This window comes from Falco rusticolus, chromosome 3 (assembly GCF_015220075.1).
Source record: "Falco rusticolus isolate bFalRus1 chromosome 3, bFalRus1.pri, whole genome shotgun sequence".
In the NCBI taxonomy this organism is placed as follows: Eukaryota; Metazoa; Chordata; class Aves; order Falconiformes; family Falconidae; genus Falco; species Falco rusticolus.
Genome location: NC_051189.1, coordinates 89,917,657 through 89,945,084, shown reverse-complemented (window position 1 = coordinate 89,945,084; position 27,428 = coordinate 89,917,657). Strand labels below are relative to the sequence as shown.

Here is a 27,428-nt window from a genome sequence, read left to right as displayed (position 1 = left end):
TACCTTCTTGACAATCTCAAAGCAATGGAGGCAGAGCAGACCATTCTTTCCTGACAGAACAGCACCAGTTCTCAGAAGAATGAGACAACCAGTTTTGCACCACCTTGGGTACAGGCCACTTCTCCAGGATTTTCCTGATTCAGAATCTCATTCAACAGGAGAGCTTTTATTTGGTCACCTGAACTGTTTTCACTCTTGCATGTTCAGGCTCACATTAGTGAGAAAAATTTTAACAGTTTATTAACTTCCAGCAAGACTCTTCAGCTGTTCCTACAATTGCAAAAGAACATTAAACAGATAATGAATGTTACCCAGCGCATTATTTATAAATGCTTTCTAATCCCAAACAGAATTAGGTGTTATGTACATGGACAAAATATAACCAAGTATCTCCTGTACACTTTCTGATATTTAAAAAGGAAAAATGATAAAAAAATCATTTAAAATGAAAAACATTCATAATTTGTCCACGTTCCATCACCTAACGTGTTAAAATTCCACTTGCTCTCTGGAGACCTATAAGGACATTCACAGAACATTTAAGCTAGTATTCCTCTCCAGACTGCGTTCATAAGCTCTTGGAATCACTGCCTGCTTTGTTTGTGAAGCAGACCTGTTGGGTTCATTCATCTTCCATTATGCCAAATTTTTTGGTTTTCCAGAACAAAATTGGAATTACACACAAATACAACAGCCTGCACAACCCATCTTGTATTTTTCGGTTGTTTTTCAAAGAGGAAGGGATTTAGAAATGTGGTTTAAAACATTTCATTTGAACAGGTCCATCCGCAAATATAATCCTGAGGTACTCTGCAATTCAGTTACCACTGAAATTAAAGTCATAGTTTTGTGGTCAGTATGGAAGCATTCACCTTTCCGAATACAGAAAGATGTATGTCCTCATTCCACAGGACACAACACATACATTGAATCATCCAGATCACCAACTGTGCCGCGCTCTACCTATTTGTTACATTCTTAGGTGAGCTGCAGTGAAAAGAACTGGAAGGTCACAGTTACTAGGATAGAAGGATTAGGACTGAGCAGAGCAGAAATGGAACAGGAATCAGACTGAATTTATTAAATCAGGGCTTTCTTTGCTTTGGGGGTAACAAAAAACTGCTAAGTCAAGTCACACGCAGTACTGTTCCTACCTAGACTATCCCTTTGATGGGCAGCTTACCAACTCATACTCACTCACCTGAGTCAAAAATTGAAGAACTAGTCTGGCCTCAGTAGGTAGATAAAAACAATGTTTTCTGAAAACTGCATTTTAGATTGAAAATAGCCTTCTATTTACAAGAAAAACAAAGTTTCTTATGAAATCTAATCTGTTTCTAACATGCAGAGTTAACCGATTTTTGAAGCATTACAGCAGGCCAATCCTCCAACAAGAGCCAGGTAGTAATTTTTTAGGAAAGTTCCTGCAAACCAGTAGTCCATTGGCTCCAAGGGCAGAGCAAGACCAGTAGAACCGCGTTACTTTACCTTTGTAATTCACTAAGTGCTCTACTTGTGGATGGGCTAGGGTTTAGCCTCAGGAAGTTCTGCTTTAAGTTGAGATGAGTGAGGTCTTGGCTATAAAACAGGTTGGCAGGCAGGTGCTCCAGGCTGCAGCATGAAAGATCCACTGAGCTTATGCGTTGTGATGCAACCTGGAAGTCAAGAGGTACAACAATATATTAATACTGTAATAAAAGAAGAACATCTCTTTCACCCCTACTAGCACAAAACAAACTGTTCTTAAGCACAGCAGAAGTCAGTTTTGGGATACATAGCTGATCTAACACATTTATATCATTAGTGCAAGTTATGCCATAATCTCTTGCTTTGCTTCAGGTCCACAGATGGCTAGCAGGGGGAAAAGCACAGAGGTTCGTCGAACTAGTACATAAAATGGATTAGTTTTCATCAATAAAGTTGTGATACTCTATGACCAGAATAGAAAGATAAGAGATTTGACACAAACTTTAGTTAGCAAGTAAAAGCAGCAAAAATATAGTGCAAGTCTTCTATATTGCTGCACGACAGGTCAGTATAGCCAAGCAAGTGGAGGTGAGGAGGTAACAGTCATCACCTGGTCTCAGTTTCAAGGGTCAAAGGCAGGTATTAAATGGCAGAAGAAAGTTATCCCATCTATATCTTACTGGAGAAAAAAGTATCACAGCAGCAAAGCACTGAGCACTCGTCTCTCCTCAATGAATTACAAAACTGTCCAAGAGCAATAAAAAGGTGACAAAAACAAAACTGAGACTTGGGGGTTTAACACTGTTATAGAAAGGGGAAGGTAGAACAAACACAGTCCATAGAGGCTAAGGAAATCATACCATCTAGCATTACATATAGCTAGCATCATTCCACAGAGACCTACAGGCAACAAATGCAAGTAACAGCAACTCTGCCCCTTACCAAATCTCTTGGATACAGCTGGGTGAACTACATCCTGCTGCTTTACTTATTTACCAGTCTTTATTTAAAAACAAAACCCACCCAAAACAACACTGCAATGTAGAATTCTTATATTTTCTGTACAATTCTATTAAAAAAATCCTTTTCATAGAGTCATAGAGCTAGCTACATGACACAGCACCACCACACAGTAGTACCAGGCAGTGCAGACAGTGAGGGTGGGCAAGGAGGAGGGGTCAAATGCAAATGCTAGACAGATGAGAGGCAATTTTGGAGCAGGCATGGCTTAGGTCTAAGGAGAAGCAGCAAACAACTTCACCATTTCATACTTCAGGGACTGCACAAACAACGCTCAAACGGTTCCATAATCTGTCTGCTGCTCACTGTAAGAGAAGCGTTTTGTTTTGTCATTGGCGCTTTTATTGGCCTCACATGCTAAGATTCTGGAAGCATAAACACTATGTCTAAGAGACAAAAAGAGGAAAAAACCCAACAACTCATAACCAATGCCCAGTGACTGTCTATAAGAGCTTCTGAACTCTGATGAAGACGACAGCACTCAACCTTCTGGGCCGAGATACAGACCTTGCCATAAAGTACTCTGAAACTAGAGACACCAGGTTTTGCTGACATAAGTGAAGTAGCTTGCTACTGAAAGGAAGGCCAAGGAGTTTTTTTCTTCCTTTTTTTCCTCTTCAATGCAAGATACACAGGCTTCAGGGTAAGCAGTCTCTATTATAAAAACACAGCCATAAGCTTTGAGAGGAACAGACGGTGCAGTGTTTTTCTCTAATGTGCCCATTAATAATCCAGTCCTCCCACATCCATTAAAATGCTCAAATTTTTGTTACTCAATTAGTTCAGTCCTTTTGTTACTTCTATTTTTCTTCCCCTTGTAGTATGAGACAAAAATTATTCACAGGCTATTCTGAGGAGTCACTTCTGAAAGCTAGGTATTCAGCCTGCTTACGGTGCCAGAACCTGCCTGGTACGGTACAGTTCTCATCACACTGAAAACACAAGAGATGAAAAAGCACTGATGCCCGCTAAATTAAAAAGGATAATGTGAAATTTCAGGTATAATGCTTACATACACTGTTGCTCCAACTACTTGTTTGGAATGTAATGTGAATAGTAAAAAGCAACCCAGCAGTGCTTAGCAGGGCATGTTACCCTAAAAATATCTAAAATACCAGAACTGGTAATTCTGAATATGAACCATGATAAAGCAGCCAAGCAAATCCATTCTTTTCTCACAAAAGGATGCAAATCCTTCCTTAAAGTTATCAAGCCCTGTTAAAAAAAATAAAATCTAGTTAAAAGTAATTTTGTTTTTACAAGTTGTATACTCTGGTTATTTTTTTGTTTGTTTGTGTCTTTTTAAAGGAATCATTTTGTTATACAAAGAATTTAATTAAGATTTTCATGCAACTGACAAACTGATGCCTCTACGAGAGGCAACGGTAAAAGTTAAAACCACATTTTAAGAGCTGTTAGTTCTGGAAGCAACTGTAGTTTTATTGAAGTCTTTTTGGTTAGCAAAACAGCACTCTACGAAGCTAACTTCTGAACTGTTACAAGAAATACTTATATAAACACACAGTTATTCTCACAGGCAGTTACAAAGACTTTTCCCTTTCCATTGCTCAATACTGTTCTGTAACAAATTCCTAGAGAACAGAGGAACAAGATGAAAAACAAAGAGTAACAAAGGAGAACAACATCTTAACAATACTTTCTTTGGTTCACCAGAAACTTTCAACAGTTGTTTTGAAGCTGAGCATTGGAATTCTGAAACTATATTGTTCCCAAATCAAACAATAAAGGGATATTTCAATCTTGTAATTGTCTTCAATTGACTTACATGCAGTAAGACTGCGCATGTGTGTGTCTGCTATTGTTTATTAAGAGTAAAGCATTTTTCTAAAAGATGATGCAGTTTTTAAATAAAGCACTGAGTTTCCTTCACTCACTGTGGGGAATCACTGCAGAGATAAGCTGGTAAGGGGTAAGGAAACGCTGACTAGAACATCCTTCACAGTCAAAGAACAAAAAGCATCTGGAGGAAAGGACATTATTTCCAGAATGTAAGGTTTCCACTGGAAGGAAAAAAAATAATAAAAAAAAGACATTCTGCTGTAAATATATACCCTAATAATTTATCTGGGATGGGTTCAACAGGCCCATGCTCCAACAAAGATAGTGAAGAGTCAGTGTGGTAAGAATGCTAGAGGGAAAGGCATTCTAGATACATGTGGAACCAATCTGCAAGTGCTCATTATGGCTTGTCTGGCGTTTTATTTCGGAAAACTTAAAAACATAACTGTTTTATATGCTTTACACACTTATATGGAAACACAAGCAGCATAACTCATGAATCCCCAAACAGAAGAGGCCATTGCCTCGACTAACTATCTGAAACATCTTCTTATCACATCCTAAACTGCATATATCCTTAATACTTGTTTTCACATCAACCCCCCGTTGCATTTCCAGTACTAATAACATGAGGGGAAACAACTGGGGCAATGATCTTCTTGGACGACGATGTATGACACTCTCTCAGTCACAGCAGCTACAGCATATGCTGTAGAGTCAATGCCTGCCTTTACCAGCAAAGTAAGACATGCAACAGTTTGACAGCGTAGCTCGAACACAGCAAGACCTTGTACTTTTTGAACTCTGCTTTTCAGTTTGGATTTTTAATCATCAGAAATATAAAGAAACAAGATGAAACCTGCAGCTACCTCCATTCTCTGCATATGATTTTGAAACACTTAATGGTCAACCATTGTATTGCAATGTCTCCCATTGGAATAGCAGAGGAGTAGTAATGGGGTAAGGCCAAATTCAACTTTGCACGTCAAACTGCCAAGTCCAATGGAAGACTTTTTCCAGTTCCTGTTGCAACCTCAGTTATGCAGTGCTGGCCTACTGGGGTTTAGGTTTGAGTTTTTTTGATCTCCACATGGGCATGGCATACTGAAGTGCCATTTTGAAGAAGTAATGTACAACTATAGCACGTGTACTAGAAAAAGCCCTGCATCTACCCACCAAGACCACCAAAAAGCTGTCATTGTGCTTTTAATTTTCTCCCAGCACCAATAAAATGCAGCTTTATTCTGTGAATACCACCACAAATAATGTTGACGGAGAGCTCGCTCCCTCCCCCAGGCAGTACATCTTCTGCTACTGCCCACCTAAGAGCTGCACACGTAGCAAAAAACTAGGAGTCTCCCAAATAGGAAAACTCACTTTTAAACATGTGTTACTTGTGCCACAATAGTGCAAGTATAAACAAGTCACAAAAGCCAGCAATGCTTTAAATAAAAACAGGTTTTGTCAAGGTGTTTCAATTTTAATTTGTGTGTTACCGTTTTTAGAAAGGAAGCAGTATTTCAAGACTGGTGAAAGTATGGTACAGGTTCACTGTAAATCTTTAGCAGCTGACAATAAAAACACAGAAAAATACTTGTATAAACCAATATTCTTGCCTCTTCTTGCTACACAGGGCTAAAAAAATCCCCACTTTGCTTTGTCCATCAGGGTAATGCCACCGCTGTCACTGAGCTATGCAACAAGACTGATTACTGTCTTTGTTTTAAAGCCTTGGCTATACTACAGAAATGATCTGTTGCTGACAATGGATGTCAGCAATCAACACAGCTGAACCCAGCTGTATGGACAAACACAAGCCTTGTTTACACAAGTACATCTTTTTGTGTGACCTGTGGTGTGAATTTAAACAAACGTAATTATGTATTTTTCCTGTTTATCCTCATCCCATTCCCTGTAGCTCTATTCAGATAAGAAATTACTATTTAGGACTTCAACAGAAGACAATTAAAATAACCAAACAGCCCACACTGTATAGGCAGCCAAATTCCCAGACTGTTTGAACTGAGTTGAGGATGTTAAATTACACCTGCTGTAGACATGCTAATGCAAAGGCAGTGTAATTTTTCTCCTTTAGGATGTGTTTTTAAACAGTTCAATAATCATCACATCCCATCAATGCCTGCATAAGGCTTAACTAAACTGTGATACATACACTTGAAATATCTACACGAACAGCTTAGAGCAAACAAGTTTTCCTCACCTCAGAGCTAACCTTGCTTCAAATCCTAATCCTCCTTCCTACTCAAACATCAAAGCCTCACTCAGCAGAGGCCTCCCTCCGCCAAGCTGAACTCCACAGCCAGCAAACACATCAGCACCCTCAGCCAGACAGGAGCTGAAGAACGGTTCAGACTGACAAACAAGCTAACACCAAAAACCTTAATGAAAGAGAGAGGGGAAAAAAATAAAAAGTTTTTTGGTGTTTTGTTTTTTTTTTTTAAAGCCGTATATTTTCACTTTTAAATGAAACCTTTTAAAATGGATGCAGTCCAAAGGGTGAAAAGGTAATAGCTTTTCTAGCCTCTCCCTTTTATTTTCTTTCAAATGTTAAATTAGATGCATGCTGACTCAAGCTAAGGGCCTTGCAAAGAAAAGATAAAACTCAGCAGAGGCTTCAGGTCATGTCCATCACTCAGATTCGCAAACCCAACAGGCAAAGCCATAGAAAGGAGCTGTAATAGCCTACTAGGAAAGGGCAGGAGCACATGCCAGTGTGGCAGCGTTCACAGAGCCCTTGCTTCTCGCTCCATCTCTTCCCTGCAGGTGATGCACCCAAAAGCCTCTGGTACAAACACCTCACCCCAGGCAAGACTCGGGAGCACAAAGATTATTTACTTTGTCCCTGCTCTCCTCTCCTTAGCTCTGAGCAAAGATTTACATAGTAGGCAGAATTTTGGCCTTTGTGCAAAGCTGTAACAACTTCACTGAAAACAGTAGTAGCAACTGTGTGAGGGGAGAGGGAAATGTGCAGGTAATTAAGCAGAAGTTGCCTTCCTTTACTCTTCATGATACGAGCCCAGAAAAAAATTCATAGACATGACAGTCAGCGTCGCAGGTTTAGCATCAAGACCTTGGAAGTGCGAATTTGTTAAAAAAAGTGACATTTGTCACCTGTCATTTGGAAATGTTTGGTACTATCTGAAGTCAGAACCAGAATATGAGTATTTCTGTTTCTCCAGAAAGAAAAGAGCTCTTCTTTTAGAGAGCAGGTACTGGAACCAATATTACACACGGAGTGATTATCAACACTGTTACCTTGGTGGCAGTCATGCTGGGATGTTTACACTGACAAGACCCCCTGCAAGGACAAGGCTTAAGATGCAACTTGGAGTTAAGGGACAGTAATTAGCTGTAGCATTAAGCTACATATAATTCAGACATCTGCATCTCCATTTGGTGGAGCAAGGAATATTAATATTCTTAACACAGCTTGACTGAAAACAATTAATCTGTAAATATTGCAAAACAGGTGACTGTCTCACAAAAATTGAGAAATGCTCCTTTTTCTTCTTGCAACTTGTGTTAGACTTAATTTTTTACCAAGACACGCTGCCATACTGCCAGCAAGCAGACTTCACAATGAACAGCCCTCCAGCAGACTTTCTTTCAGCATTTACTATAGATTTCAGACTCTTGCCAGTGAGACTTCCAGTAGATACTCACTTGTCTGAGTCCTCCCAGTCCCACGTGGAACAGGTTATGAGGTCTTGTTTAAGTAAGAGGTTATGCTAGGTCCTCAGTTTCTGACCTAGGCTCTTCTACACAGCTGCATCATATGGATTAATTCTACAGTGAGACGAACTCTTTTTCATGCCATTATTTCATAGTAACTCAGAAAAGCCTTCTGACCCAAGTGGTTTACAATGCAAACAATCATGAATATAGCTCTGCTCTACTGGCCTGGGGCCTAAAATTGGTCTCCACTGCTTATTTCCCATTCTCCCCAGAGACCTTCCTTCTTTCCTTCTTCACTGGCTACGGAAGAAGCCTAATGAGACAAGTCCCTAAAATTAGTTTTTGCTAATAATTCCTCTCCCTTTCCCCCCCCTGCTAGACTTTGCTTGGAAAGGCTCTCAGTGTTACAGCCATTCAGTTTCAAGACCAACTCGGTTATCACCTTACACATAGCACAGTATTATGCAGTATGCCAGGCCCTGCAACCCTCTCCAGTCTCATGGGATCTGCTCACCACAGACACTTAGCTCCTCTGAGCTTCATGAAGAGCAAAGTTACAGTCCCTCACTGACTCCCACCTGTCTACACCCAGAGATTACTGAAAATACTTTGGGATCCTCCTGGATTGAACACACCTTATAAGGTGACATCTGTGACATCTCACTGAGCTTCTAGCTATACACTGTGGCAATACTTCCCTGTATTTATGCTACAGCTGCACAAATTCAGCTTCAATAATATCAAAACCTGATTTAGAGGCTTCAAAAGACATCACTTGAAAGCTATTCTAGATGTGTGGGCAATACCTAGTTTTCCGTTCTCACTCTTGGCTGCAATACTTCAATAACTACTCTATTATTAACTGAAGGCAGCAAGTCCAAAACAAGGACCACAGACTCTACATTTCAGCAAAGAAAAGGAAAAAAAATAATATAGTGAAGCTATAGTTTCTCTAGAGCAGAAACTAAGAGAAAAGCTTGAAGTCACCAATTATACCACTTGGAATCAGCTGAACTATTTTGACAGGGAAAACTAATCAGCTGAGCCAAAACACCGAGCTTCCCTCCCAAACCATTAATAGAGACTACGCTGAAACACATTCAGTTGTTCATCACCTCCCAAACATCAACTAACCTCTAACAACAAAAAGCACAAAAGAATAGGTTTTGCAGGGAAAGAGGAGGAGGAACACTCCCTGGGGCTCCTTTGATGGTGTTACCATCAAAAGAGAAACGAAACTGGCTTTAAGTTTGCTTTGCCCAGTCTTCTGCTTTCAGACTTGGGATGACAAGAAGCCACCCACAGCAAGAATGCCCAGATATGACTGCAGAGCAAATACTGAAGATCTCACACACACACAAAAAAAAAAAGAAAGGAAGTCAAGTTCTGCATGGAAACCAGAGGTTTGTTTATATTCAAATACTTGTAATCACTGCCAAAAGGAAGACGTGGGTTTATTTTTAGGGATCTATTTTTAAAGAAAGCACTATCTCAATATTGTCATTTTAGAGGAAAAAAAATGGCTTCCTTGCACTAAACTTAAGAGTCATCATGTTTCCTGTAAGTAAGGATCAGCTCAAAAAAAGCCCCACTGAAAAATGAGAAAATTTTTCAAGGTTCTTTTTTCTTCACTGGATGTTGCATCAACAGTTGCAAACAGGCTAACGGCATTTCGTAGTCTCACAAATGTGAAAAAAACAGGACAGTTATTATCCTCAAAGAAAACGAGCTTTTTGCAGAGCCTTGGATTGGTTAAAGGCTATTTTCAAAAGATGCCACTGGTGTTGGCATTATACTAAACTCATTTTTAGGTCATACTATTATAGACACTCATTTTCAAGACTCCAAGCACTACTGGCATAATAAACAAACCAACTACTGCACGGTCACCCTCTCAGCAACCAGCCCGCCCCTGACCTCCAACCTGTCCCCAACACACACAAAAACACGGCAGCCCAGAATCATGATCATGTTCAGACATATGGACTAAGACTGTGAAGTTACAGACCCCTAACTGCAACATAAATAGTGTGTTTGTTGCTAACAGCAATTCTCTGTAGAATTACCAAAGGTGATAACCAACAGGCAAAGGTAAAAGCAAAAATACTCATCTAGGAATTCAGATCTCATATAAACTAAGGTAAAGTTCTCTACCATTTACCTCCAGAAGAGGGATATCCATTGCTTAAGAGGCTAAACAGACACCTGGAGAGGAGATACAGTATAAATTGGCATAATTGTAACAAGTAGCATCCCAAATTACTTAAACTACTTTGTCCCTGCATATGATTTTTTCCCTACACTGGCCATTGGCACTGCCCTGCGGTCAAGGCTTTGGAAAAAGGTATTCCGAGCTGCTTCCGACCAGCAAGCTTTAGAAAAGCCTGTCCTTAATGCCTCAAGAGACAACTACTGAGGTTTGGTAACAAAAATCCCTGCAACGATGAACACTGTAAAAACGTTACAGCTCATTATAGTATCTGGAAACACATAGGAAACAGGTCAGTTGGCTAATGGGCAAGCCAAGGCAAATACAATGTATGGTTAATTTAACCTTCAAGCCTTCTTCACAGGCTGAAGGCTGTACTTTGTATTAGAAAGCTGTGCAAAGGCTGTGTTCCTCACTGAAGTTGGAATCTGCACTTTGGTTTTTCCGTTGTTGACCATGACTGGTATGAGAAAGTCAGCCGTTAGCATCTGACAGCATCTGAAATAAAGATGAAGCTATATGCACAAGTGGATATGGCTTATTACCCATCGCTTTAATTAAAGCGATGAGCAGAATCTTCTGTGCTGAAGGAAAAGGCAGTCCCACAGTTGATAATCTTTCACTAGCTCAAAGGTGGATGAAGCACAGCTGAAAAGCAGGTACATCTCCAGCAGTAACACTCAATTGTCGCTCATTACATTTCCTCAGCACTGTTCCTGTAAACGACTGCACAAGCTAATCACCTTGGTCTCTGATTTTGGAAATATATTTGTAGAACCGCAATCAAGTTCAGGAGTTCATTGTTCAATTCTGTACAATTTATTTATATAAATATGCTTTGTAACACCAAACGGGTGCAGTCAGAACTCAGACTTTTTTTTTTTCTCAGCAGAAATAAAAACTGTATTACTAGAGTCATAGATCAGCTTCATCCTCTTCACACAGTTGAGACCCACGCTTCACAACACAGTCTCTGAACACAATCGTCAAACCTGTACTGAAAAAATAGCTAGAAGACTGAGGCAGCTGGTCAGAACTAGGCAACTTCAGAGAGAAAAAGCTAAAAAGTTAATTTTGTACTGCTGCTTCAGGTAGGTCTCTATACAAGTTGAGGAAAGATGGAGACTACTGCTGTAGAGGCTCCTGCATTACTTACTTGTATAGTATAAACTAAATTCAAATCTACTGTGATTTTCTGCTAGTTTCACCATGCAAATAAACATATGAAGAGAGCATTCTGCACTGACATGAAAAGGAGACCAACATGACAGCACACTCTTCTCACTTGAATTTACTATTCTTGCTATTTTTAGCACTTTTAAAACATAATATACACTGACATCATAATTTAATCTCTCCTTTTTCACAGCAGGCTAGGGTCACCTGGAACACCACATGCATTTCCACTGCTGACTTGAAGACAAGCGTGACTGAAATAGGGAAGGGAAAATACTCCTGCTCACGCAGGAGAAAACTCTTAAATTTGATAGTTTTTAAATCAAGGACCTCTTTTGGGATATTCCTCTTAAAGAGGAGGGTTCTTTTGTGTATAGGTACAAACCCACCCTGGCACCTAAGCCCCACATAAGAGCTTATTCCCCACTAAATGCACTGTCACTACAGCCACAGCCGTGCAACTCAACCTGGGAAGCAGCTGATGGCGTGTGCACACGTACAGCTGTGTGCCGGTACATCTCCACCTATCTACATGTACCGTGTGGCTGTGCACAGGCAGCTTACGTGAGGCAGTCATGCGTTATTTACAGCCTTTGTCTCTCATTGCCTCTCTTCCCCTACCTGCCCAGCTGAACCGAGTACTAAAGCAGGAAATAATTGTCGCATTAAGCCGTCGACACACTTCCTGCTCTTCTAAAACTGAGATGGGAGAAGTTCTGCGGGGTCAGATAACTCGTCTCAGCATGCCCAGCGATGCATGCTATTTCCAAGAATACAAAATTGTGTAATATGTCCCTGCTTAAGCTCTGCAATACTGTATTTCTGAGGCAGATGTTGACATCCCATTTTAATTGTATGTCTTGCAACATGGAGGACTGATAACCCTTTTTACTCCAGCCAAACCATCCATATCACGAGTCGTGTAGTAGTCAACCCTTACACAGCCATTTCACATGTTGAAAAACGCTAAAATAAGTTTAGCATTTTAGAAGAGTCAAACAGCAGAAGCTGGCCACCACACCCCAAATATAAGCCTTATGCCAGCAAGTTCCACCACTCAGTAACACCTTATACATAAAAACCTCTCTCTCTCCTGCTACGTTAAAGGTGTAGCTTTTCAGGTTCTGGAAGTAGCCAACAAGGAAAGCCCTCATCATCTCCTCTTCACTACTAACTGCACATTCTACACCTGTCCTTCTGCGTTTGACGTCCAAGTAGTAAACAGTGACAAATCAGAATTGCTCTGCAAGTAATTGTGCGGGTTCCAGAACCATCATGCCAACTTTATGCAGACAAAATTCTTTAAAGCCATGAAGATGTCCCTTTCTTCTCCTTCCAACCCCCTCCCAGTTGCATAAGCTTGTTTTCCAACATTTGGCAACAGAACGAACATATTAGATCACAAAGGACCAAATTTGTTGTTATTTTCCTTTTGAGCTTCCTTAATTAGGACTTCAGTATTTGGAAAGTAAAAGGAAAGAAATGCACTGTGGTATAGAACCATCAATAGTAAAGAACAAGCCACATTTTCAGCTTTTAAAAATATTCTGTTTGAGCTCAATCAGCATATGTAAAAGTGACCTATTTGGAGTAAGTATGTCACTAAGTTTGATATTTAGGTCAGTATTTGTGCAATAATTCCAGTCTATCCTAAAACCACAGGTTCTGTTCACTTCAGGACAACCAATCCTAACACTATTCAGAAACCCCTTCCAAAAATTTTTGGGGCAGAGCACGAGAGCTGTCTTGGCTATGATAGATTTCTCTGTTAGAACCAATCAGATTATACAGGAATGATGCTCATTTTTCATTAAATTGAGCCCAAGCCTCTGCAAACATGAATTCAAATCTCCTCTAGCATACATATACTTATTGCAGCAGTGATGCATTAGGATTTGTCTCATTCTGGAAAACCACTAACAAGTCAACATTGCCAATTTTCTGTGGGGAGAAAGACTGCAGAGCAAGCATTCTTTGCAAAGTCTCCTTTCAAGATTAGGCTTGTTATTTAAAAGTTAAAGTAACATCATCTTCTTGCTCTTTTAAAGTTTACAGAAGACAGACGTGAAAATTTTTTTTCATAGTTGAAAACTGAATTGAGCAATTTTAATGAAATATTTTACCAGGGATCTCCTTCAGCACTAAGATTTATAATGAAAATTTTCATTGCACTTCTAAGTATCAGAAGCCTCAGTTTTCAGCAGCATGCACCAGGAACACAAAGTTCTGCAGATAACTTACACTCAGCAGTAGTTTAACATGAATATCAGTTTCAAAACAAATGTCATTAAATAACACCTGTATTTAAAATAAAGCCTTAAATATTATTCACAATAATTCACAAAAGTGCAAGTACTATGTACAACACCACGATTAAAGACGGGTCTGTAAGCAGCATGTGACTCAGCTCTTAACAAGCAACTAGAAGCTCAGAATTAGACAGTCATAACATCTCCCTTCCTAAATTTGCTTGCCTTTAGACATACAATGCTTGACACTGTATTTTCTTGGTTAACAAGAATTTTTCAAGTTCTTTGAACCTGAGTAGCTTCCAAACACCTGAGGCAGAGTAACTCATATAAACGTTGGGGGGGGTTTCCTGCGTGAGAATGCCAGCTTGCCTGAAGTACAGAGCTGAAGCTGAAACTTTCTCTCCTTTATTTGTACTTGTAAATCAGGGACAATGCGCCTTAGAACTAAGTACTTAGGCACGAACAGCATCAGCTGGAGGAAATCACAGGTACTTTTGCAGCATTACTAGTTTCTCTGTTGCTCTTCTTCAGAAACACTGTTACTGCACAGTACTTCCCACACAACTGCCTTGCATACAATCATGCTTGTCTCTGTTTTTCAGTCTAAGGATAGAGAACCCAAACATTAAAAAAGCAACTTGAAGTGGCAAAGTACTGTTTCAAAATCCATGAATCCAGAACACAAGAGTCTCAGTTTTTGGGGGTGGCAAGTTGGGAAAAATGAAGCATCATTTCTCGAAGCATGTTTTACCAACAAACAGAAGAGCACAGCGAGTTTCTTCAGTTCTGACAGTCTGAAAAGACACTTGAAACTATGTATTTTCTTACTACTCTTACATAAGAAAAATGGGAGGTTATCATGAGTGCATGAGGATATGTTCTCATGCTGGCTATCGTCCCAATGCTGTTAGTCATTTGGGTGAACTAGAGAGACAGAGAGAAGCACAGCATGGCACAGAACAAGCTTATGCTGCCAGTAATTCAGAGGGGCTTTCTGGTCATTTATCTCTACTTCTGAAGTTCATTGTTTCCCACTGTTTTTCTCACTCATTAGATTTGCTTTTCATTTATCTGATGTCAAAGCCCCTGGAGATGAAAGGACATTACTCTCCCAGAGATAGCCACAAAGCAGCAAGAACTCAAAAACCTGACAGACCATGCCTTGCTGTCTCATGAAACATGCCTTGGGGATTTTTACCTTGAGGCTTAACAGACCTGAGCAGGGATGTCAGAACAGCATCTTTAAAAAGAATTTTAAAACTTACTAGAAAAAAACCCTAAAGGACACTTTAAATGATGCATGTGTTGGGAGGTGCCATAGTTCCTGCTTGAAGAAAGTTTGACATAATAATCAAACCTCTCAAAAAAGGCCACAACCCAGGCTGTACTACAGGCAATAGACTGGGTAATACATTATTGCAATCTAAAAAGACAGAACGGATCTAGCGCACCATAAATACCTCCAATTAGTACTACATAAAACGAAGTTGCTTTAACATAGTGAAGAGCATAAACAGACAGCGCTATCAAGTATAAAGCTGATGGACAGTTTAGGCCCAACTAGAAAGAGAGCGCTGACGGCACAGCAAAAGAACTTGCATGTTAAAAATATAGAAACACAATGGTTCAAGATATAAAAATTACTTTAGAAAGGGTTTATCAAAAAAGTAGCAGGGATTAAGAGATAAAACAGCTAACTGCAAGAACAACCTTTCAACAACACAAAGTAGAACTGAAGAGTCAAAATGAAATAACGCAGGACTAAATTCCCATAATAAAATCTGCTCTAGGCACAGTATACAATTTGGTTTACAAAAGCTTTAGTTGGTGGGGTTTTTTACTGACATAAAATGATTACTTAATAAAACCCTCAAAAATCAAATAGTTATAAAACTAAAGAGAGATTCAGCAATATTTCCAAGTAAGAAAAAAATTCCTTAATTCTAGCTATTTAATCTTTAGGTTCTGTGTAAGGAACAAATTAAAAAAAAAATCAACACTATTTTAGGTTTTATTAACATTGAAACAAAACTTTTTAAACTGACATTTTAACAGTTCTATTTGTCATCCTTTTTGTTCTAATGATCTCATTCCATCCACCCAGCTGGATCAAGATGAGGAAAGGGAGAAAACCCAGCACAGCACTTTGCTTACACAACCACGATAGAAAGCAGTTTGAGTACAAATGCAGAAAAATTCAGCTCCCTGTTGCCTGTTACCAAGAGCTCTCAAATTATGCAACACCACCAGCAGCACAGCAGTTCATGACAACAAACCCAGAAGAGGAACTATACTGCTGCACAGAGAAGACAGAACTGGGGGAAACACTATGAACATCCCATTCGGGCAGGAATTTGCACTATTCTCACCTTCGATGCTTGTCGAAGCCATCGCAAATATTCAGTGAAGTTATCAAAACAAATGTAGTAGGTCTGGCTTTGAGGTCCAGAGGAGCTAAATGCTAAACAGTGCTGGTGCTTTTTCACTTCTTCCACCTACAGCAGAGAAAGAAAAAGTGTTAGTGAATAAGAATCAAAAGCCTCTTTGCAGAACTCCCCAAGGAAAGTTTAAGTGTGCCCAAGAGGAGCTTGTCAAGCAGAGTTGGACAAACCCTCTCAAACACTCAAGCTGGATCTTGGCTGTCAAATATTCATGAAATCTACACAAGCAAGGAACGGGAACAGAAGGATGAAGGAAGCGAAGGAGAAAACCACCAAGAACATCAGCATTTTAAGACAGACTGAGCACCATGAAAGGTTTCCCGGTAAAACACATCGAAGGCTGTCTTTATACAACCTAAAGAAGTACAACTTATACTCCTGGTTATTAAAAACAGGCTTAACAAAATGCTTCTCTTACAGCCCCAATTAAATTCTTTGGCATTTCTCAACTTGCTAAAAAACACCCAGAATACATCATTCTGCTACCATACATGAGAAGTCCCACACAACTTATGGTATCAATGTCTCAGCACCGCATTCTGGAAAGCCTCTGCAAACCAGGAAGTGCAGAGTATTTATGGGGTTGAGGAAGAATAATTTTTTGAGCGATAATTTAAAAAACATTTGTTCTGTGCCAAGCATTCTCCTCCCAAGCTTTGTCGGCAGATGCCCTCAGTGCATTTTTCTCAGGTTAGTTCTCCTTTTTTAAAATTTGTTGTCAACTTTCTGCTTAACGCAGTCTACATGCTTTACATTACATGAGGCATTTCTGTGCAAAAGAAACTTAGAAATTACATGTTAAGCAATCCTTCTCCTTTTAAATTTTTAAAAAATAATAATAATGTTTTTCATCTCAAAGAGAAGGCTGATGGGGACCTGAATCCTGTCCTCTCCAGCGTGCTACAGCCAGGAATACAATTCACTGTCAGAGTTCACCCACTGCTGCTAAGAGAGGACAATGTCTCTACTTTGGTACCTCCAGGGAGGAGCTGGAGAGCCACGTGAAGGATCATGAAAGGAGATAGGAAAAACAGCTCCTAGAAGGCAGCACTACCTTCCACAGTGCTACTGCAGAATATTAATGAATCAACTGTAGTCTGCATATGTAACATTGTGAAGCTTGTTTCTCTCCTAATGACTCTTAAGAATCAAACTTATCAGTATGCAAGGTAAAGAAGCATTACTTCAGCTGTAAATTCATCCTCAAGCTGATGATTCTGTTCCCATTACCTTGGCTAATAAAGACAGTAATAGTGTCCTGAAACATTATTTACGTCGAAATATCAATGTAATTGTACTGTCTTCACCAAAGTTTCACAGAATCACAGAATAGTTGAGGTTGGAAGGGACCTCTGGAGGTCATCTGGTCCAATCCCCCACTCAAGCAGGGCCACCTACAGCCAGTTGCCCATGACCATGTCCAGACAGTTTTCAAATATCTCCAAAGAGGGAGACTCCACAACCCCTCTGTGCAGTCTTTGCCAGTGCTTGGTCATCCTCACAGTGAATAAAACCCACATTCTCCTTGTGTTCAGACTGGGCCTCCTGGGTTCCAGAAGTAATCAATCAGAAAAAAGTCCAGTTTCAGCTTTTCACAAATGAAAATATTTGCTGCTGTTAGCTTATAACAGACTGCTACTCATACAATGTTGAACACTCAAAAAAATTCCAATGTTCAAGCTAAGCCTATGCCTTTATTGGTTAATTTTCAGATCTTAGGAGTAACCCAATATGGATCAAACCTGGATGAGGAGGCATGGTACAGATCATACACAGTACAGCTGTAAGTATTCTTCAGCTGTATACTATCACACATATAAAACATTTAACACCACTCACAAGAAAAAAAGAAACTGAATGGGCTTCCATTACTTTTCTTTAGCACTTTAATCCAAACATTGTAAATTGTTAAATATGACTCTGACAATAATGAAAAGTCATTTATATAATTTGATAATCCCATTTACAGAAACAAGCTTTTGGAGGGTCAGAATCATCATAATTGAATGCAATCTTCTTTGTGTAAAGAGACAGGGGTCAAGCAAGCAAAAGTATAACATAAATTATCTTACTTTTCCACCAATTAAAGGGAGGACATGCATCTTTCCCGTCTGGCTTTCTTTTACTGATGAGACAATTAGGCATGTTCCACAGAGGATAGCTTGGCGTCTTGTCCATCTGTTGACTGGCAAATGTATTTTCCCTTTTCGAACATTGTACATTCCTGAGAGCTGAATCCGTTCAGAGCTGCCAATGCTGTGGGGCTTTCCTGAAATAGAAACAAAAGCATCCACTTAATCACAGAAAATCTTTGCCTCTTCCACTCAAGTCATCCTGAGACTTTATCAGCAAGTTTTCATGCTAAAGACTGCACCATGAAAAATGAAAGAAAGCTTCAAAACCATGCAAGCAGGTTATTTACTATCAGCTTCAGTACAGGCTTCTTTAATGGGTAGAAGTATTGACAAGTTGGTATCATGGAGAGCAGATCACATTAATCTGCAATACTCACAGAAGTACCAATTAATGGTACTTCTCTGTAGTCTTCTCTGTGGGACCTGGAAATCAAATGTCCATCCTCAACAGTAACTGGTTACCATTGACTTCACATTGACTGTTTAGTAACTGCAAAAAGGGGGTGATGTACTGCACGCTGACCCACACCTTTGCACTTCCACGTCTCTTCTGGTCATCCTCAAGGTCATGGTTTGAATAGCTTCAATAGCTTCCCAAGGAATACAGTTTTGCTCTCTCCAGCCCACCTTGTTCAGTCCAAACCCCACAGCCGAGGTAGTACACTCAGTGACAAGGTAAACATACGGCATCCTACATGAAACCCCTCGCAGACCCTGCTTCAGTCTGAGCAGAGCTTTGGAAAGAGTGAAGTACTTTTGTCTGTATTACAATGAATTTGCCATTTATAATAATTCAGATTATTAGCATGACTACCAGTTAGACCAAATCTGTTAAATTACTTTAAATGGCTCAGACTCTACTAATCTAATCTACTAATAAGATTTTACTCTAGAGAAAACCACGTTAACAATGGCAGCACAAAGACAAGCATCTCTCGTCTCCGCTCTTACAGGATCATGTTCTTTTAGGATATAAATGGGAAAAAGCACAGTTGCCTTATTCTAATCTGAAGTATTTATCCACATCGAGTTACCTTATCAACCCTAAACAGTCCAGCCCAGCTCCGAGTCATCCAAATATACTAAGTCTTCTGCAAACAAAGACAAGGGGTAATCATGTTCAAGTTAAACCAGTCCAAGTTTCTATAAGAACACAAGTATTGGCGGAACTTTGGAAGGGAGCTCCCCTGGATAAACGAACCAAAGGCTACATTAATGTAAGTACATACCCTGTCATGATAAAAAGACAAATCATTCAATTTTCCTACACTAATACTTACCAAAATTCTTAAAAACCCAAGAAATTAATAACTAGTTAGGACTCATAAAAGCAGCAATCAATCCTGTCTTCTAACCCCTGAATTTCAGACCGGCGCCAATTAAACCGCAGCAGTGAAAAGTGCTGCACACTATTACTCCAGCATGCTATTACTCCTGCTTGTATGACAGCTCTTTGGTCTCAATGAGTCTGCTCTTGCCTTCAAATTATCTGTGGGAAGATAGAAGACACCTACCACATGGCCTACCCACTGCCGTTCTCTCACCCTCGTCTACCCTGTGCCAATTCTTGCCCTTATCTTTAAAAGCAGCCTTCTTGAATCTTCCTGCTGGTTTAATGAGCCAAGACTTGGCATAGTTACCCTCAAGCCTTGCTCTGCTCTAATAAACACTAGCATTTAGGCTACCAACGTCTGCCAGTTTGGATCTGCAGGAACATCACCGTTGCTTGAAGCTAAAATACTGAAACTTTAATGCCCGGAGGGTATCAGCATCTAATACAAAAATAGGTGCCCCAAGAAAGCAGTAATTTCACTGCCAAAAGAACAGAAGCTGTGGATAAACATTTTGCCCAGCAGAACAGAGGGAAACAGGGGACATCCACTCTATGCAAAGCTACAGAAAGACTGATAGAGAGTACAAGCGAGTAAAATAGAGCAACTCAGCCTGAAACACAAAAGCTGAACCAAACTTTACACTTGGAATATGGAAAATGTGGTTGCTGAAGTAAGTAATAATTCACCTAGCTTGTGCAGAACAATGGACCCCATGGTGCAAAGCATTGATTAAAGAATTAACTGCACACAGAAACAATAAAATCTCTGTAATGGAGTAAAAAGTACCTGATAAGTATTAATAGTATGGCTGTGTGAGGAATAGTTGTCAGGGGTGTGGGCATTTTCACCTCAAAAATTACATTTTATGGGCATCTTCCAGGGCCTGTTCCTGGCTGCATGCTCTCTAACTTCACTGGAAAAGCACAACCCACTGCTGACTGAACCCCTTAGGATTGCAAAGGACAGGCTCAATCCCTTGGGAAGCCAAGCTCATTTAGCATTTTAATATAGCTGAATACAACTTTACCCACCCAGGAACAATGGGCATAATTCACACTTAATATGGGCAGACCAGTGTCCTGGAAAACACCAAACCTCAGAAGTTCTTCAGGATTATCGCGGATAACAAAGAGACAAGCTCCTGCTACGCTGCTGCAGCCAAGAGGCTTGGCAGGAAACACGGCAGCACTCCGGAGCAATGAAAAAGTGTCAATAACCTGGCTAGTCTAGTGTTAAAATGACTACCACACTGGGCACCCACACTTCCCAAAGGGTGCTGAAAAATTACTCTTTAGAAGAGTTGGGGGAGGAGGGTGTATACAAAAAAAAAAAATAAAAAAAAAAAAATCAGAAGCCTGAGAAACCTGCTTGCCAGGACCAGATTCTCTTGGACTAGCTACCTGAAGGTAGGCCCAGCTTGATCTGTAAAACTACTCAGAACTCTCCAAAAGGCAGCTCTTCAAATTTCATCTAAATTCATCAAGGTTGTAAGTTCACAAGTCACAGTAACAATCAGAACCATCAGTAAATGTTTACTAGAAAAGCCAGAACAGAGCTATCACCAGTATGCATGTTAGGTAAGAACTGTACTTTCTCCCAAACTTCAGATTTGATGGAAAAATTACTGGGGTAAGAATATGCAGTTATTCCTACAAATAAAAAAATAATAATAATTAACAACAGCCCCTTCAAACTTGAAGGATTTAAGGTGCTTTTTCCCAGCAAATACTACCCCTTGCCACCTGAAAGGTAGAAGGTTCCTGATGAGAATTCCTGATGAGAACACGCAGAAATAAAATACTGGGCCTATTTTGTTAAGGCAAATGGTTTCTCTCTTCCTATTCTTGCCTTCTTCACTACATAACCAACCATCTGGTTGGACCAGATGATCTTTCGAGGTGCCTTCCAACCTGGGCTCTTCCACGATTTCATAATTCTGTAACTTGAATAACTCATGTTTAATATTGGATCACATGTTGTTGCCTGAGACGCAATCTGCTCACACATTGTTTTCTTCCTGCTAAAGAGTTGTATAATCATTAAGATTTGATAGTATCACAGTGTTCTATTATCATGTAAGGGGGATGGGGTGGTCACAAGCTGCTGGCTTATTTCAATTTTAAGTAGAGGTTACTCAAGGGCATACCAACTAGTTGTGGAACCAGACCCTCAAATCTATGGAAGTTTTGCAGGTAACTGAGCAAAACTGTTCGACAAGAAGCAGCCTTGCCTACTGAAAGATAAGCTTGGACAGACTGCTGCAAAGAGCTCAGATATTTGCTGTCAGGAGAGCATAAAAGCCGGAAAAGTTTAAATGACAGCAAGCTCTGCCACAAGAGAAGCGGGATGGGACTTGGGAACAGCGTGAAGCAATGACTTCAGGGAGGAAGGCAGCTGGTGGCTGGGTCTCACACTGCCCCAGGGCCCAGCTCCTGCCGGAGGGCTCATCCCCAACACCCCAGGAGCAGCAGAGGACAAGGAAAGGGCTCAGAAGTGCACCTGCCTCTTCTATGGCATGGAAATCAATCAAATGAGAAGCCAAATGACCTTTTTCTTCCAAGTTCACAGGAGGGATGGGGCAATTTGGATTTCACCTGAATGCCTTTAGGCTATGGATCAAAGACCACAAAATATGGCATAACCGTAGCATCACCACCAAAAAAAAATCAGTTGTTTTTGAGGTAACCTACCAGTGGAAGCACCATTTTCAGCAAAAGCATCAGCAGTTCTGAAATTATGTTCCTTCCTCAATCTGTCTCACAGACCTCTTGTTTGAGATTTAGAAGACTGCGAGATTCACATTCAGATTTTTCTTCGGTTTTAACTATACCCGAAGGGAGCAGATGAGTTTTCACAGGGGCCTGTGATATTATACTGAAGCCGACAGTTGTGCAGACAAAATGGTAATGATGATCCTTTGTGACTTGAAACACGAATTTGAATCCTGCCAAAAACTTTTAAGATAATTACTGTTGCTGAGATCAGAGTGGAGGCAAATATGCCAGAACATCTAGGAGAGTCGCATACCAGAAAATGTTTTTCAAATGCTCAGTCCAACCAGAGCAGTTCGAGTATTTTAGGAAGAAACCATACAAAGATTATTTTTCATTCCTGTCAGGACTCCAAGACTACAGCAGCTCCTAAGCACCCCCACAACAGGACTTTTGTTCTGCATGAGGCATCAGAGGAGATGACTCAAGGAATTATAAGCAGACCACTCATCTGCCTATCTTGACATTCATGGTTGAATTCCTCCCAGTTTTAGCTTGTCCCAAGTCCTGGAGGGAAACTACTGGTATTTAGAACAAGGACAGAGAAAAGCATGGAATTTGATTGAAACAAGGGACTGTCATTGGAACCATGAACCCTATGCTGCTTCGCAGGAAGCACAGATGGACACCAGTGATCTTTCCATGATGTTAAAGAACTAAGACCTCACCACAACCAGCCTGAGGAAGCTCAGAGTATGCAACATACTGACATCCCGCCTAGTGCAAAGACTTCAAACCTTATTAAATAAATACGCACAGCCACTTGCTTTGGATTCTGGAGTAAAGCTCTTTATCCCAGAAATGGAAGACATATGGAATACATTACCATCAGAAGTTATAAAATACCAGCTCATTATAGGACATAAAAGTACTCAGGAAAAAAAAAAACCAAACACCCCTCTCTGCAGCTACATGGCTGATTAAGTTGCAAGTACTTCTTATTACCCCGTTTGAAAAGTACAGCCAATAAAGTCTGTGTCTAAAGAACAATTTAAGGCATTACCAAAATAAGAGTGAGGAAAAGTGTTGACATAAGAAACGCATTCACTTCTGTGCAGTGGATTTTATTTTTATTACTAATATTGGTCTGATGGAATGAAAACTCAAAAAATTCTGAGAGCTGCAGGCACAGCCAGCTGGACAGACTGCCCGCTCTGAGCCGCCTCGGGTATTCACCAGCGGTAAGAGAGGCTTAAGTTATTCAGTAGAAATAACATCTTAAGTTTGAGGCTTTTCAGAAGTGACTGAATGACTCGAAGTGCCCAATATAGGGATGTCCTTTTCCTGCTACAGCTGGGCCAGCTACAGAGGTCATCATCCTCATTTGCACACTGCTGGGGCCCTGGCCAGAGGCCAGAATTGCATCAGCCCCACTGCATCAGCTGCTCCTGGTAAGCTGTCCCCAAGCCCTTTCAGACAAAACAGGCTGCTTTCATTTCTTGTGTCTCTTTTTGACTGAGAGGCCTTAGGGACAGCTCACGGTGGTGAGTAGTTCAGCATGGAGAGCAGAGGAATGGCACGCAGGGGCCAGAGCTGTAACACGGTGGCTGCTCCTGGAGAGGATATGTAATTAAACCCACCCACGGCTTTCAGCAAGTCATTTCAGAAATAAGATACTTCACACGCTAACATTCTGTGAACGTAAAGTCTTGTATGTAGTGGAAAAAAATAAAAATAAATCACCCATCAGTTTTGAAGACTTTGGTCTGAATCCACTAAGAAAAGCTGGGCTATTTCCGGCCTGAGCAGGTGCATCAGCAAGGGAGGTGGCAGTTTCTCAGTTCACACCTGGAGCACGGTCCCCACCATCCATTGGAACTGAAACTGGGAACACCTGACACCCACCTTGCCTGCAAACCTGCAAATCAAGGCTCAGCACTGGTCTTGGCTAAACCCAAGTGCAAAGAAGCCTCAATTAGCACAAAACACTGAAAGCCTTGAGCGTCTTTGTCCACCCTTCAGGAAACTGTGCCATGATAGCTGTTACTGAACCCTTACTGCCAGATCATTCTGCAGATTTCTACTTTTGCCCAAATGCTTTCATTAAATACAGATGAAGCTCCTGCCTGCAATGTTTTTGAAGCTTCTCAGTCATTTAAGGCTGCTTCCCCTTGCAATCTTGTCAAACTAAGGACAGTGGTGATGACTTGAGGCAAAGCCCAGTGCAATGTGATGTATAAAAGTAAAGCAGCAGTTGGATTGAAGAAAAAAAGGGAAAAGGGAAAGAAAAAGGAGGGCAGCAAAAAAGGAGAAAAGCACAAGTAAAAACTCTGAAACTATTTTACTGTTCTCATTTCTATTTTAAATTTATGAAGAAAGCCTACTTATAGTTACATGCCTATTAGTGGGGGTTTTTTTTTCCTTGTGAAGGTCCACACTGTTATAATTTAAGAATAAAGACACAGAATTGACAAGCTTTATATTTAACTAAGACTGAGGATTCACCTTGTAGTCTCTACCAGCAATCAACTAAGGATGCTTTTGCAAAGGTAACAGACAAAGTATATATACAGCAAAATTTCACCTGGCAAGTCATTCCAAAACCAGCAGCTGCTTGGACTCTTAAAAAAATTCCTGTTAAGTTTTAACATAAGGCTGCCAACTGAGTCTGTATTGCTTTGTGGGTGAGGAACTCTGTCACCATTATGCTGATAGTTACATATCCAGAAGAACAGCATAGACTTTACTCATTATACTCCTCATTTTGCTGCATTCTGTATTACTGGGGGGGCTGGGGGAAGCTCTGAAGTAGTTAAGTTTCTTTTAGGAATTAGCAAATCAAGCTCTACTACTTGAAGGCTGTCACCTTTTCACCTGAGAAACAAAAGCAGACCACAAATGCTGGATTTTACTTAACTGTGTTGACTTACCTTTTTCTTTAAAGGAACATTCGCTATGGGACAAAACTGGCAGAGTAGAAGACAGACAGCCTTTAGTTTTGTGAAGTGTATTCCTGCTTTGTAGGAAGATCATTCTTAAAAGACAAGCTTTATTGCTATATGATGTGATACAATAAAACACAGTTACTAGTTTTATAGCAATAATCCTGCTTTCCACTTATATTAAATTCTCACTGGAGGAAAGGTTTTTATGAATTTCATAATGCAGAAAACACTCCCCTCTCTTGTCCCCACTGAGACAGAGTTCAATGTTTGTTCACTTGATCATTCCTTGTATCTTGTTCTCACAAGACTCACCACCTCCACAGAGGAGCCCTAAAACCATGGTATCAACACTTAAAAAGATATCGTAGACAAAATTTAACAAAAATGACTTTTTTAAAAAGCTTTTCTACCGAGTGTCACATATTTATCAGTGGAAATGGCTGCAATAGCTTTACTGTCAAAAGCTAAATATCAACCTGCATAAGCCAAAAGCTTCTGAAGAAAAACCTAACAGTGATTCAGCAGAATTCATTTAGAAGTCACTGTCAACCAACACTTCTACACCAGGATGACTTAATAAAGGCAACAGGCTGTGTAGGTTATATACTGGTGAACAGGGCCCTATTTGCAATTAGAGGCAAGCAAGCACAGAAGTTCACCTGCATTACTATGTAGAGGCAAGCAAACCCAAAGCCTTGGAATCCAACAGTTCTCACTGTAACAAGTGAATTCCAGGTCTAGCTGCCCCAATGTATTTTGACAGGTTTTACAGTTGAGTACAGCATGTACAAGCAAAACCCCAGAAACACAAGCCCTCCAAACAAATTGAAAACCCACCTGTTCTTAAATTCTTCATCCCATCTATCCCTACAGACTATTCCCGCAGCTGTAACGCAGGTGCTTCACATTCAAACTCAGCCCTACACACTCCTATCTGCCTTACTTGTCTGCAAGGAAGTTCAAGGAAGTTACTTGCAGACAGGTTTGTTTATTTCAGCAAAACAATGAGGCTTTCAAAGCACCTTTGATGTCTCAACTTCAGCTTGCATTAGAAATACAGTGGGGTGCAGGCTGAATTCTGTTGTTCCGTCCAAATAATTCATTCTGAAGAAAATGCATAAAGGGGAGAGAGTCACCTGCTCTTCAGCAGCAAAACTCTATACCAGCTTCTTTGGGAAAGCACCATATGTGACCTCTGCAAGGAAAAATAACTGAAATATACTGAGAAGGAACCGTGAAGAAAAAAAAAATAAAATGTCATCTTCCTCCTGTGTTTTAAGGAAGTTGTAAAAAGCTGCAAAGCTAACTAAGCCTTACAAACTTGCCAGTAGTACCACAGCTTGCATAACAGCATGTATAGATTCTGTAAGATGGGACTCAAAGAATGCTCAGGTGATCTTTCCCCTTTCTCTCCAACTCAGCCCCCATAAAGCACAGCTGAACAGAATGCTGGAAATGCACATTTATTTTTGTGAAGTCACGCAAAATTGAATTCTACTTGTTATAGTCCCGATGCACAATGAAGCCACAAGCACAGTAAAACCCCTGGCATCCAGAAGGATACTTTCCCTGTCTAAAGCAATTGCTGTATTGGCAAAAGCTCTGAGCTAACCAACTCTTTTAGGCAAAGCTGGAGTCTTGATGGAATTCAAGAGCAAAATTGCACTGATGACTCCACTGAAGTTAACAGCAGCTTTCAGTTTTTATCAATGTTAGATGCTCGACATGAAGCACAGCAATGCAAGTTCAAAATAACTACTTGAACGCACACTCTGAGAAGGAACAATGACAGCCCCTGGCAGAAGTTCAACTGTACGTCTTAGTACTACTACAGAAAGATAGAAACCAGCAAAAGCTGAGTAACCCACACACACACACACCTGCACCTAGCTCTGAGGATGGAATATGTGGGTCGTGAAACATTTAATAAAGTTAGAGAGAAACAAATATGCACACTAGGTCAAGGTTTCATATGAACTTCACATATCTAACACAAATGCCATCTTTCGATGTATTCTAGACCAAAACTCCACCAATCGCAAGGTGACTAAAATATTTTGTGCGTTAAATGTATTCAAGTTTCAAGTACAATGATTTCCTCCTTTCTCTCTCTTCAGAAGAAAGAAGCCAGGTATTCTACAACATACCCAAAAGCATGTGGTAACCTAAATCCTTGTAAAGGTAAAGCATTTTAAGTATTACACTTCCTGCAACAAACTACTGTACCAGCATTATTACATAG

At 40.2% G+C, this 27,428-nt stretch overlaps 1 protein-coding gene across 1 annotated transcript in view; it reads right to left on the bottom strand.

Moving 5' to 3' along the window:
• Positions 1-27,428, bottom strand: part of PHLPP1 (PH domain and leucine rich repeat protein phosphatase 1) — a 144,073-nt gene that overhangs the window by 47,307 nt on the left and 69,338 nt on the right. The window contains exons 2-4 of the mRNA XM_037379831.1: positions 18,134-18,330; positions 15,990-16,115; positions 1,489-1,655 (exon numbers count right to left, since the gene is read on the bottom strand). Coding sequence (XP_037235728.1) covers positions 1,489-1,655; positions 15,990-16,115; positions 18,134-18,330 — 490 coding nt within the window. The remainder of the gene's footprint in view (positions 1-1,488; positions 1,656-15,989; positions 16,116-18,133; positions 18,331-27,428) is intronic.